Below are 12,707 nucleotides of genomic sequence, written 5' to 3'. Positions count from 1 at the left end.
GAACGTAAGATGTGGGAACCACTCCTGTACAAAGATCAACCATTTTAGGCTGGGTTGTGCAATGCTACAACCAGAGTATAAAGTGGTGATAGGCAGAGCCACTCTAAGACATTTTGCTGCTTGAGGCAAAGGACAAGATGGTGCTTCCCATGACATGGATGGAAGCCAACTGGAGTGGCAGTCAAATCTAGCTTCCACAAAAATGACCAGACAGCATCCTCCACTGTAACCAAGGGCAGCAGGGTAGCTCAGAGATGGGAGTGAGGGAGCACAGGCTATGTGGTGCACACACAGCTCTGCCATCCAATATCTCACCACCATTCCTTCAGTATTTTGCTGCCTACTCCCCAGCCCCACTGGAGGCTGCTGCCCCACTTTGCCTAATGGTAACTCTGGCTCTGGTGATAGGAAAGCAATCTTCCATGGAGACATGCCAATGTATAAACTTGCCCTGAAATTGAAGTATACAGGAATTACGGTAAGTCACTTGGGCCAAAATTAAGACGTACTTGGTCATGCTAAAGCCCCAATGAAATCAACAGGATGAGTTTGTTGTGCCTAATGTATATCCATTAATTTCAATGAGTTTTTAGTGCTGCAATCCTAGCCACAGAAGCAAGGCCTATTGTATTCATGGGGGCTTACTTCCATCTTAGTGGAGTTAGAGTTACTGCCTAATCATCTCTGAGATTTAGGTCATTATGCATTTGGGGCATTTCACACAAAGGTTGCCACCAATTGTGCACCAAACAGGGGCCAAAGCCACTCTCAACTCTCCACTGAGTGTCCATATATGATTGTATGTGTTTTCAAACTCATGCTTGTCACAGAAATACTTAAAAAAATAAAACCCTTTGGCATTCACCTAAACTGTTTCCCAGCTAAGTGGATTTTAGAAAAGGTGCTCATTCATACCAACACATATAATATGCTCTACCATTTAGTCCAGGAGTTGGCAGAATGCTTGTGGAACAGCTGTGCTTCCATTGGGCAGCCATCTTGTACTGTGAAGAGAGGAAACAATACTTTAAAAACCAACTGTACTGTTGCACTGGCTGCCAGTATGCTACCAGGCCAGGTTTAAGGTCTTGCTGATGGTATATAAAATCCCAAACAACTTAGAAACAGCCTATTTGAGTGACAGTCTTATTCTCCATGTACCTGCCCTGTCACTGTAGCCTGCTTTTAAAATATTTTTTTATTAAGGATTTTCTTGGTTTACAAAAGTACATGCATTGTCTCTTTTCAGGTCATAGAATCATTTCTACTGACCAGTTACATTCAGTGTGAGACACTGTTGTACAGGCTGGGGGAAAAGAGAAGGGGAGGGGGGAAAGAGGGGGTGGTGTGGTAAACTTACATTATTTTGCTTAGTGGGGGGAGCTTAGTGTCAGTGTCACTTGGGTAGGTTATTTTTCTATTCATTTATTACGTATATTTCCTTGGTAATGAGTGAGGTTGGGGAGACACTGCAGTCTTCTTAAGAAGCACGTTTTACCCTGTTACATATTCCTGAGGTCTGATCCATGACCCCTGCAGCTAGGCCCTTTGCACATACTTTGTGGAATTCCTACCCTCTGGCCATCTAAGAAGAGCCTACAGTGCATACAGTGCTAGATGCTCACTTAAAACTTTCTTACACACACAAGCTTACTCTGTAGAGCAGGGGTCAGCAACCTTTTTCAGTCCACCGTCGCTCAGACCTTGTGGTGGGCTGGACTATATTTGGGGGGGGGGGGAATGAACGAATTCCTATGCCCCACAAATAACCCAGAGATGCATTTTAAATAAAAGGACACATTCTATTTATGTAAAAACATGCTGATTCCCGGACCGTCCGCAGGCCGGATTGAGAAGGCGATTGGGACACATCTGGCCCACAGGCCTTAGGTTGCCTACCCCTGCTGTGGAGTGACCCAGCCATGTTATAAATACTTCTGAAGATACTTTATCATTTTCTTTTTTTTATTTTGTGTCTATTTTAAATCTTAAAAGGTATGGTATTTTATATGTTGAGTGGTACACAAATTCCTACAAATCAAACAAACAAACAAAGGAGTTTGAGGATAAAAATGCAGAGTGGGTCAAACTGTACATTGTGTTAAATGCATGGTGTACAACTAGATCTTTCCCCCTCTTTCAAATTTAATGCTGTGTTGGAACCCTTGATTTTCTTTTCTTTTCAGAGTTTATTTATTTTCAAAAGAATACAAAATTTAAAGAAAAGCTACAAAACATGGAATTCTTAGATATATCTCTTATACTAGTTGAGGTTCTCAGGCTCCTCCCCAGCTATGATCCTGATGAAAATCCAACCTGCCAACAGTACTTCTATTACTTGTGTGTATGTGAAGCTTCTGTAGGCACCAAGAGCTTTTTCCCTAAGGCTCCTGCAGCACGAGGGGGATTTTAATCAGAATCCCATCCCTGTGCTCATGGGGGGGGGGGGTCTGTCCACACTAAATATTACATTTTCAAAAACCCAGACATAATTACACACTATACACAACATTACATGTAGTTTGACCCTAATTTGATGGAGTGGTGTCACCACAAGGCAGGGACTTTTCAGAAAGGGGACTATGGCTTCTGTTCAGAGATATCTTAAACTTTTTTAATGGATTTGATGATAACCCACTTCTTTTTACTGTATATTTATATTAGGGTAGTGCTGCTGATATGATCCACCTTAGATCAGGCCACGATACAGGTCTAGGTCTCAACCTACTAAATGAAGATTAGTGAAATGACAAACCTATTACAAGTTTATCTCTGTTTCATACCAGTTTCATTGCTGTGGCTTTCCTCAAAGATTGCTAAAAACTGTGCTTTGACAAGACTTCTCTGCTAAAATGAGACCACCACATTCCCTCAAAGAAATACAATTCCCAGGATTCACTGGGGACAGGGAATGACTATTAGATCATTTTAATTCTGTGACGCAGATATGCTCATAGCAGTCTCCCAAAGCAGAGATGAATATTAATTTGAAGCTTGAAGCTTTGCAGCTATATCAGAAGGTGGTGAGTACATCTCTAAAATCCCAGAAGGAAAACATACATAGCAAGGACTAGTGACACAATTTGGCTATCGAACCAAGCTGCTATGCGTAATTTTGCAAATGTCTACAACAGATCAGGAGCGATTCCCACCACTGCTTTCAAAAGACTTGTCAGATGAAGGCATTTTCACAGCAAAGATGTCACTATGCCCAGCACTGTAAAGTAGCACATAAATTTCAAAGGCTTCTCAGATAAGCAGCTTGGGGTATAAATTCAGTTATCCCTTCCACTGGTGGATGCAAGTGACATTTGTCTGGGTTGATGGGCTTGCAGAGCCCTCTCCAAGTACCAGTTGCTGGGGAACATCAGTGGGAGAAAGCTATTGCTCTCAGACTTCCTGTCTCTCTTTTGGGTTTCCCAGAAGCATCTGGCCAGCAACACTGGGAAACAGGATGCTGGACTAAACAGGTTTTTTCTCTGATCCAGCAGGGCTACCTTTCAAGTTATCGAACAGGTATGTACATACTGCTTCTGTTGCCACCTTTGGCCACTCCCCTACTGCTCTTTTTGGGGAAAAGAATAACTGCAGGATTCACTCCCCAGCTACACTGGGACATATAGGTAAAATCAGGAGAGTCACAGATGCAACGTGAAGGGATAGCTTTCAGATCGTGTGCAGAGCATTTAAATAACTAGGTTGATCCCAATTAGAAATTACTGTGGTGCTCATGCTAGTATAATAATGAATGCACTGAGGGCTGGAAAATGCATACCTCCTCCTTTTGGAAGTCCTTCTCAACAACATCCCACAGGCTTCTGTGCCCCTGTTGGAAAGTGTTCCAGTCTGCAGCATTCATCACCTGTGGCTCCTGGGCTAGTTTTGAGAGGTGTTTTGCCTGAAATGGTTTAAGTAGGTTCAAAAAGTGACTCTGAGACAGTATACTAGACAGGTGGCATGGGAAAATGGTGGTTTTGTTCCAGTGAATCACTATATTTAACTGGCTTTTCCATCTCTTTAAGAATCTGAGCATTTGAGATGCAGTAGCCAGAACTTGACAAGTGTGGTCACATATACCATGTGTTTGTTCTTCCTTCAACCTTTTATATAGCAAGCTTCCTTGGTGGGAAAGTTGAATAATATTTTAAACAGATAAAAGGGCTAACTGTGTTTGAGAGAGAGAGAGAGAGAGAGAGAGAGAGAGAGAGAGGTAGGTAGAGACAAAATGACATTCAAACCTACATTAACCTACATTAACACTGAGGAGAGCAAACCAAGGAAAGGAATTGCAGCATACAGAACTCCTATCTGGGCCAGTCTTGCCTTTGCACATTGACCGGAATCCTGTCCGGCACTCACCAGCTTGCCTTGAACGGTGGCTAACTCCTCCAGAATTTTATCAGCAATACCATTGACCATGGCCTCAGTGACTGACTGCTGGATCTCCCTATCAAAGAAGGGACAAAGCAGGCTATTAGCACAGAGAAGCACAAAGGAGAGCTCCACTGTGTAGTAAGACTTTGGCACCAATAACTTGGGTTAGGATTTGGGAAATAAGGAGGCTGAGAAGTGAGATAAAGTGACTGCTAAGGCTCCCATGACCATCAGATGTTGGGTAAAGGGTGGGAGAAGAAGAGGATTTCTCCCAGTTCTGACACCTGGGGCATGTGTATTTTATGATGTAGCCTGTTGTCTAAACTGTTAATTTGTTTTAACTGTACTGTACTGTATTGTACTTTTTTCATTGCTGTACCCTGCCCTGGGGCCTCAGAGTAAAGGGCATGTAAGATACCTAATAAATAATAACAATTGATATATGGATCCTGCTCTTGGGGAATGTGGTTATGGCCACAGGCTTATGTATCTTTAAAATACTATCAGAAAAAATATATGGATCAGTGGCCACTAATCATCAGGGTTAAATGGAGCCTCCAAGTTTAGAGACAGGATGCACCTAGATTTCAGTTGCTTGGGATCTGTTAGTGAGTGAGGGCTGACACAGCAAGGCACTTCTTACATTCTTCATGAAGAAGTCTGGAAAACATTTTTAATAAATTCTTTTATCTTTGAAAAATGAAAGAAGACATGCATCTAGAATGTGGTCCTATACTGTATGCCACAAAAATGTGAAAATTGATTAAAGTTGATTGGAATGTTATACAAATTTTAGAAGCTGAGGACAAAAAATAACCTTTTTAAAGCAACTTGGGGATTTTTATCTGGTGAGGTGCTGAGAATTCTCTGTAAAGCTACCCCCTCACAGAACTACAAATCCCAGAATTCCCTAGGAAAGAGGAATATCTGTTTCATCAGTTTAACTCTGTGGTGTGACTATGCCCTAGGAGCCTAGACAGCTGTCAGAGAGATGTATCTGCATAGCAGAGAGTGACATGTAGAGGACATAAGATGCTGGCTTCTGCCTGAGCCATGGGAACAGTTCTGCAGACCCATATACCAAACAAGAGGCTCAAGATTCTTACAGATATGAGGTTAAGCTGCCGAAGGAGAACAGTACTTGTATGAAAAATAAAAAGGACAGTTCAAAGAGGCCCCCATCTACCCCAAATGTGTCTCTACTGAAAAGCTATATGCCAGGAAGCAGGAATCTCAAGGAGAAACACAGCCAGCAGGCAAAACCTTTCTCTTTCTACTTCAGCGTTTAATGCTGAAGATTGAGTAGATGCTTCCAACCCAAACAGGCACTCTGGTGTGGCTTGAAGAGAAAGGTTAGTCCTGTCACCCACGTGAGCCTGCTGTACATCTCAGTCAAAAGCTGGTCAAGGAGCATCTTCTTTGGCACGCTGGCGATCAGGTGGTCCTGAAAGTCATTTTTCTGCATGAGTTTGGGGCACAAACTCTGAGTGGCAACCAATGAGGCATGCATGATGGTCTATGAAGAAAGTACAAGCAAGAGATAAATGTGGCATGAGGAGTCGTCAAAACCTGAAGTTTTATTACTTTCTACTTGTGAGCATGTGTGGGGAAGCAATTCACTGCAAGAGGTTCCAGGTCACCTTCCTCTAGAAGGCTATATATATCTGCAACATTTTTGGTGCTATTAATAAACAATGGAAATTAGGCATTTACACACATTTGCAAATCAAATCGAAATACCTTTATTGGTATCACAGTATAAAATATTTCAAGTCACTAGGGTAGTTAAAAGGACAAGGGTGAAGCTGTTGAAGGTAGTAAGGTCACATTGTGATTGTGTGCACTTAGATATTCTGCTTCACCCTGTCTATTCCCCGAAAGGATGGTTCATTGGGAACCCATTCTGGTAAAATTGTGGCTAAAAAAGGAAGCTACTAAGGCAGTGATATCTTTGTCCTGATCTGCGAGGAGAAATCTCATTTGACTTCTCGGATTTATAGGCCAGAGGTCCAACATTTTGATTTTGTCATATTTGCATATCTTCTGATGGCCATAAAAGGTGCAAAGATATGTTCACACTACCTGTTAGCAGACAGAGTTTATATGCTGCTGCAGCAGTTAGCATCTTTGTCACCAGTTCAATTATAGACTTAATTCTGTCACCATATAGATTAAAACACTCTTTTAAAAAACAGAAGCAGAATTTCTCAGGAGGCTGATTTCTGTAGCACACACCAAAAGCTACAGTTGTGTGGTGCAAAACTGCAGACTTGGTCCATCTAAGCTCAATATTGTCTACTCTAACTGGCAGCAGCTCTCCAAAGTATTTTCCATCTCCTACTACTAGGTGACTATGGAACTCTACCTACTTACCTGGATGTCACTGCTGCAAGTCTGAGAGACTTCTTCAATGAAACTCTCCAGCTTGTGCTGAAGCTTGCTGTTCTGCTGCACAGGGTTTCCTGCCTCATACAAAATAGGCAAAACCTGCAGGAAGAGAAAGGCTCTCATTAAGAATAGCTATTCAGTCCTTCTTTGCCACAGTAGCTTATCTGAAAGGCCATTGCTGAAGGCAGGTTGCCACCAGTAGGTTGTTGCCAAAGGGGGCTAGAGGAGGTTCTTGGCTACCTTCTATATATTTAATACTTGTAAAGAAATTGTGGTATCGGTTTTATTGCATTTGTGTATTTTATTTATGTTTGTAAACTGTCCAGAGGACATTGATTTTGTCAGTCTAGGCCACATAGAATGAGGCTGAGGGCTGTGTGTGGCCCCCAAACTGCAGGTTGCCTACCTGTGTCCTATGAAAATGATGCATTCTTCCTGAATTTGTAATTAAAATTTAAAAGGCATCTTCAGTCACATCTGATATTCTGACTTTTGCCAGTGTTGCTTGGTTTGTGACACTACCACAGGAAAACACATCCGGGTTAAAAATTAACTTACAATCATGATCTGAGGCCCTTCTTCATGTGCCCCCTCCATGAGAGGTCTGGAGGGTGACAATACAAGAATGGGCCTTTTCTGCAGTGGCTCCCCATTAGTGGAATGTTCTCCCCAGGGAGGCTCACATGGAGCGATCATTATATATCTTTAGGTACTCAGCAACTTCCCTCTATAACCAGGTCTTTGGCCTTTAACTATCTGTGGCCTTTTTAGAAGAGGGCAGGTGGTGTTTTTTTAATGTATCTGTCTTTTTGATTGTAAGTTGCTTTGGGTTGTCCTGAGCAAGATAAAGTGATAACAAATTCAATTAATCATCACCATCAATTCTTAGTGGTTCATGACTGAGTTCCAAAACAAGAAAAGTAGCAAAGGGGAGGCTTGCAGACAGGTGTTTATTGTGGGATCAGTACTCCTCATGCAAGTAAACTGTTTTTGTAGCATGCACATGACATCACTGGCATCAAAAATGCCAGCCTGCATCCCGCCCTCCTGCTGATTTAATCTGGATGTGCCCTTTTAGGAGAAAATCTGGTATGTTAAAAAAGTGTTGTGAACAACCTGTTTGCAGATTAAGCGCCTGCCTGGAAAGCACCCTTAACACACATGAAGGAGAGCTCACACTGATTGAAAGGCTTGCATCCTTGATGGTCTCCTCTGCCCATAGGATGTCTGCTTTAACTTCCACATCTTGAACAGAGCTCAGCATTTCAATGCACTTATGCACAGACTGGGATGCATCCTTCAGTGCCTAGAATAGAGAGCAAGATATGGGGCACCACTGTACCACCAACACAAAAGTATAGCACTCCCTAGAATTCCAGTCTCTGTTAGCTGCATTTAATTGAGTCAGTGTTGGCTCCAGGTTTTGGGGGCCCTTTGTCAGGGTGACCTCAGAGGGTCCCTCCCTGAAAAACCCCAACTTCTCATCGTTGCTGCTGCTGCCCATTCACTGGTCCTGTCCCTCTGGGCTCAATTTGTAGCACTCTCCCATAGAGAAAGGGAAAGGCAAGCGGAGGATGCTGCTCCTCCTTATTGGCTTTTGTTGGCCTGTACACTGGGAAAGGGCAGATGAACCAACAGCAATGGCAAGGAAGAGGAACAGAAGGATCAGTGAGTTACGAGATACCCCTTAAGCCTGGAGTTGGCTGTAACTCTTTTTAGCACCAATCCCTGCATCTGCAATGTGACAGCACTAATTCTTGTCAGAAAGTTTACCAGGATACAATGCACTTTAATGTTCTAAAGTGCAGATGCCAGCATTCTTGCCCCATTTAGATGTTTTCTGCCCTTTGGCCCTCTTCTGCAGCACTTGACTTTTAAAGAGGTTGGGATGCAATATTCCCTTATTTCAGGTTCCCTTATTTTCTTCCAATTTTAAGTTCAGTTCTCCAAAACAGTTTGGAATTTCTTTTTAAAAAACAACCCTCACAATTTTTTATCAGCATTTTAGTGTGCATTTCTCCTAAGTTGCACATTTCTGTATGTAGCTTTGCCAAATGCACACATCTTTGCAAGCAATTTCCCCTGCTATATTTCTAATATTATTTTTATTAAGATATGCATTTTTATGCACACTACCCCCATATGCATTTTTTTGTGCACATTACTTGGTAGGAGAATTGCACTGCAAAATCTGGAGAAGTGTGAATTTTGTAGGCTAGCTGCATTTCCATTTGTGCATTGTTTCAGGGTGGTGCAAATAGGTTTTCTTATTAAAATGTGAACAGAGCTGACTATGCAAGACGTAAGGCTATGAAGGTAGGTGAAGATCCAAGGCTTCCCACCTGTGCAGAAGAGCTGGCTGTACTGTCTGGCTGTAACCGGCATCTCTCCTTGGGCAAGGTCTCTTGAATCTGATTCCTTGCGAGGTAAGACTGTATCTGCAGCATGCAAAAGAGGCATGGCTCACATGACCCTCACTTCTATGGCCTCCCAAATAAGTAGTTGCATTTACTCAGCAGCACTGAGTAACATATGATCAGCATACTGGAGCACATACGACATGCTAACATTCATTCAGCACATACCTATCAGTTGAGTTCTAATTCAAGATAGATCTAGAGTGCTCCCCCATTCAGATCAGTACCCCAATTCCTATGCTTTTTACCTTGTGCACAACTTCCTCCATTTTCTCTGGATGGCTTCGATGAGCCTGGGCCACATCAGTTATGGGCAAGGGCATAGCTTTTAGAGTAAAATTCCTGAGGAACAAGCATTGTTTCATTAGATGTCCCTAGGCCACTGTTTCCCAACCTTTTTTGGGCAAAGGCACACTTGTTTCATGAAAAAAATCTCGAGGCACACCACAGCCCCGTGACGTCAGCGCGCAGCGTCACGCCGGGAGGGACGCACGAAAGTGTAAGTTTCAATTCCCCCCCCCCTTGCCTTCCTTCTGTGCCAACCGCCAAAAAGCCAAGAATCGCGGGACCGCCGGCGGAGGGGGGGAGGGCGAGCGGAGGCAGCGGCGAGCCCCGTTCCTCCCCATCCGCCCCATTCCGTGCAAGGAGCGCGAACAGGTGTGAGAAGGGGGTCAAACCTGCGGGCCGGCGCCGGGGAACCTCCAAGCTTTGGGGGTGGGGGGGGAGGAGGCAGCAAAGCGAGGCAGGAAGGAGAGCGCGGCTTGGCTGGGTGAGCTTTGGCAGGGGCAGGGAATGAGAGCCGCGAGGCGGGCGCTGCGGACGGAGGCGCTGCCCGCCGAGCTCGCAGGCAGCCAGGCAGGCAGACGGCGAGAGCCCCGCGCTGGGCGGCCTCTCCTGGGAAGTTTCAAAGCTGTAGTTAACTTTTTTAGATTATTATAAAAAAAATTGAATGCTGGAGCACGATTTCTGTTCTCATTCTGAAGCAAAGTTCTTAACCCAAGGTAATATTTCTGGGTTAGTGGAGTCTGTAACCTGAAGCCTCAGTTACCCGAGGTACCACTGTCCCATGTAATGTAGTTTTGTGTTTTTGTGTTGTGAGCCTTGGATGTTAAACAGCCACCACCACCGCAGGCCCTTAAAAACAAGGTACTTTCATATTCATCTTTACTTGGAGGCAAGCCTCCCTCTTCCCAAGGGGGCCACTTCCCAATTCAGAGTGCTTGGCATCCTAAGGAGGGGAGCAGCGCTGGATTTGGGACGCTGCTGGCGGCAGAGGGGCGCAAATAACAACACTGAACCGATCCGTTGGAAAAAGCAGCTGTACCAAAATGAATTATTGCGAAAATGAGGGATATTTGAGGGAGGGGCCGTCAAATGTTGTTCTCGCCCAGGACGCCACTTGAAGGAAGCAGCGGGGGCGGACGCGGGTTGGAATCCTCTCAGCCCGGCCTCCCTCACAGGGTTGTTGTGGGGGGTAAATGGTGGGGAGCCCCGCCCGCCCCCCCCCCACCGGAGCTCCTGGGAGGGAGAAAAAGGAATGCGAAAGCACTAATAATAAAAGCCAATTTATATATGTGGAGAGAGGGAGGGAACCCTGAGGCCGCGTCAGGCCCACAAAGGCGGGAAGGGGCCCCTCAGCCGCGCAGGAGGCGCCTGTCCCGCAAGAGGCCGGCAAAGGTCACCTCTGACGCCCTTGCGCCTCCCTCCCTCCCTCCATTGCGCGCGCAGCGGGGGGGCGTCGCTCACCATCCTCCGTGGCTGCGCGTGGCGGCTGCAGGTCGGCGGGCCCCTCTGGCGCGCGTGGACGGCGGCGCCCCTGGCGCAACTCAGGCGCTGGAGGGAGCGGAGCGAGCGGTACATGGCGGAGGCTGAGGAGCGAGGCGCCGCGGGCGGGCGAGGGGGAGGAGGACGGAGTGGGCGGAGTCGCAGCCAATGGGGTGGAAGAAACCCACGTTTCCTTTTTGAAAGGGAAACTTTTAAACGAGCGCGTGGTTGAAGAAGGCGCTTGCCCAGCTCCCCTCTGCGCCTCGGAGGGCGGGTTTGAGCACGCGCAATGCGCCGCCCTCCCGCCCTGCGCCGCCGCCGTTTCGCGCTCCTCCCTTTTGTGTGCGCTGCCCCGCCGCCGCCCCATTGGCCGGGTCCTGTCAGCTGATCCTGTGTTATTTCCTGTGTGTGTGTGGGGGGGGAGAATGGAGAGAGAAACCTCGGCACCATCACCGCGGAGCCGCCCCCGGCTCGACGCGGATCCTCGCCGCCGCCGTCCCGCCTCTCGCCGCCCGACTCGCCCGCCTCCCTCCCACGGCACACCAGGCAACGTCTTGCGGCACACTAGTGTGCCGCGGAACACCGGTTGGGAAACACTGCCCTAGGCTACTAAGGGCTCCCAAAACAATTCACAATTGTGCATGCACAGTAGTCAGGCTATTTCCCAATTAAAGTGAAACAAGTAGATGCTGTAACAAAACTTTGCAGTGGAGTGCTCCTCTTATGTTCATTTTGATTCAGGTCACAGGTGATCTGAACTTCTTCATAAGATATAATTCAGTTGTTTCTCACTGGAACCTCCCTTTGAAGTTCCTTTATTTGAGAATGGCCACTTCCAGAACATCCCGAGCAGCTGAAATGTTATTTTTCTGGTTTTTAAAATATCATTTCTGATGTCTGATTTGCATTCATTTATTACAGGCGTCCTCAAACTCGGCCCTCCAGATGTTTTTGGCCTACAACTCCCATGACCCCTAGCTAGCAGGACCAGTGGTCAGGGATGATGGGAATTGTAGTCTCAAAACATCTGGAGGGCCAAGGTTGAGGAAGCCTGATTTATTATTTTGTGACAAGACTGGCCTGCTTGTCCTATGTAGAATGCAGAAGGGTATGCTAACCAATGGTAGCATATGGGGCTTTTTTCAGCCAGAACTCACCAGAATGCAGTTCTGGCACCACTCAGGTGGGCACTATTGTCATTACAAATTCATGGAGAGTTCCGACACCTCTTTTTCTAGAAAAATAGCACTGGTGGCATATATCATATAGGAAGACGAGTGAGTGAATAAACCCTTGATGTTTTGTCTGACATTATTGGGTCCTAAAATGGCATTGCCAAAGTTATTTATGGGGAAAGAATTGGCACTTGGACTGGGATTCTCTTATTCCAAAGAAGAACAGAATTTGTCTGCAGAGCCTCCAGGATGGCATCAACAAAGCACAGCGATGAGGTACCTACCTTAGCAAGGCACGAGTAACATCAAGGAATCCACACAATGTTGTGTTGTTCCTGTCCCAAATTAACGTCCTAAAAGCAGATGAGAAGGGAAGACGGTTCAGTTGAAGCACACCAAGCTCCAATATATAGACAATAGAAGCATTTCTAAGTAGAATCGTTGCTTTCCTTTTTTATTTAAAGCATGTGTACCCAGCTCTAAATTTCAGAGACATAATAGAAATTAAAACTTATTTTTTTTAAAAGCATCAAAAGTTTATTTAAAAAAACCTTTGTGTTAAGGTATCCAAAAAGTTCTGAACTCAGGA

At 45.4% G+C, this 12,707-nt stretch overlaps 1 protein-coding gene across 2 annotated transcripts in view; it reads right to left on the bottom strand.

The window, feature by feature from the left end:
• Nucleotides 1–12,707, bottom strand: part of CARMIL2 (capping protein regulator and myosin 1 linker 2) — a 66,665-nt gene that overhangs the window by 23,107 nt on the left and 30,851 nt on the right. For both annotated transcript variants that reach the window (XM_077931695.1, XM_077931694.1), the window contains 9 exons: nt 12,403–12,471; nt 9,428–9,521; nt 9,105–9,200; nt 7,940–8,068; nt 6,748–6,861; nt 5,745–5,890; nt 4,360–4,447; nt 3,776–3,898; nt 938–1,004 (listed from right to left, as the gene is read on the bottom strand). In XM_077931695.1, coding sequence (XP_077787821.1) covers nt 938–1,004; nt 3,776–3,898; nt 4,360–4,447; nt 5,745–5,890; nt 6,748–6,861; nt 7,940–8,068; nt 9,105–9,200; nt 9,428–9,521; nt 12,403–12,471 — 926 coding nt within the window. The remainder of the gene's footprint in view (nt 1–937; nt 1,005–3,775; nt 3,899–4,359; nt 4,448–5,744; nt 5,891–6,747; nt 6,862–7,939; nt 8,069–9,104; nt 9,201–9,427; nt 9,522–12,402; nt 12,472–12,707) is intronic.

The sequence above is a fragment of the Podarcis muralis genome, chromosome 7 (genome assembly GCF_964188315.1).
Source record: "Podarcis muralis chromosome 7, rPodMur119.hap1.1, whole genome shotgun sequence".
Lineage (NCBI taxonomy): Eukaryota > Metazoa > Chordata > Lepidosauria > Squamata > Lacertidae > Podarcis > Podarcis muralis.
This window is presented reverse-complemented; position numbering and strand designations above follow the sequence as displayed.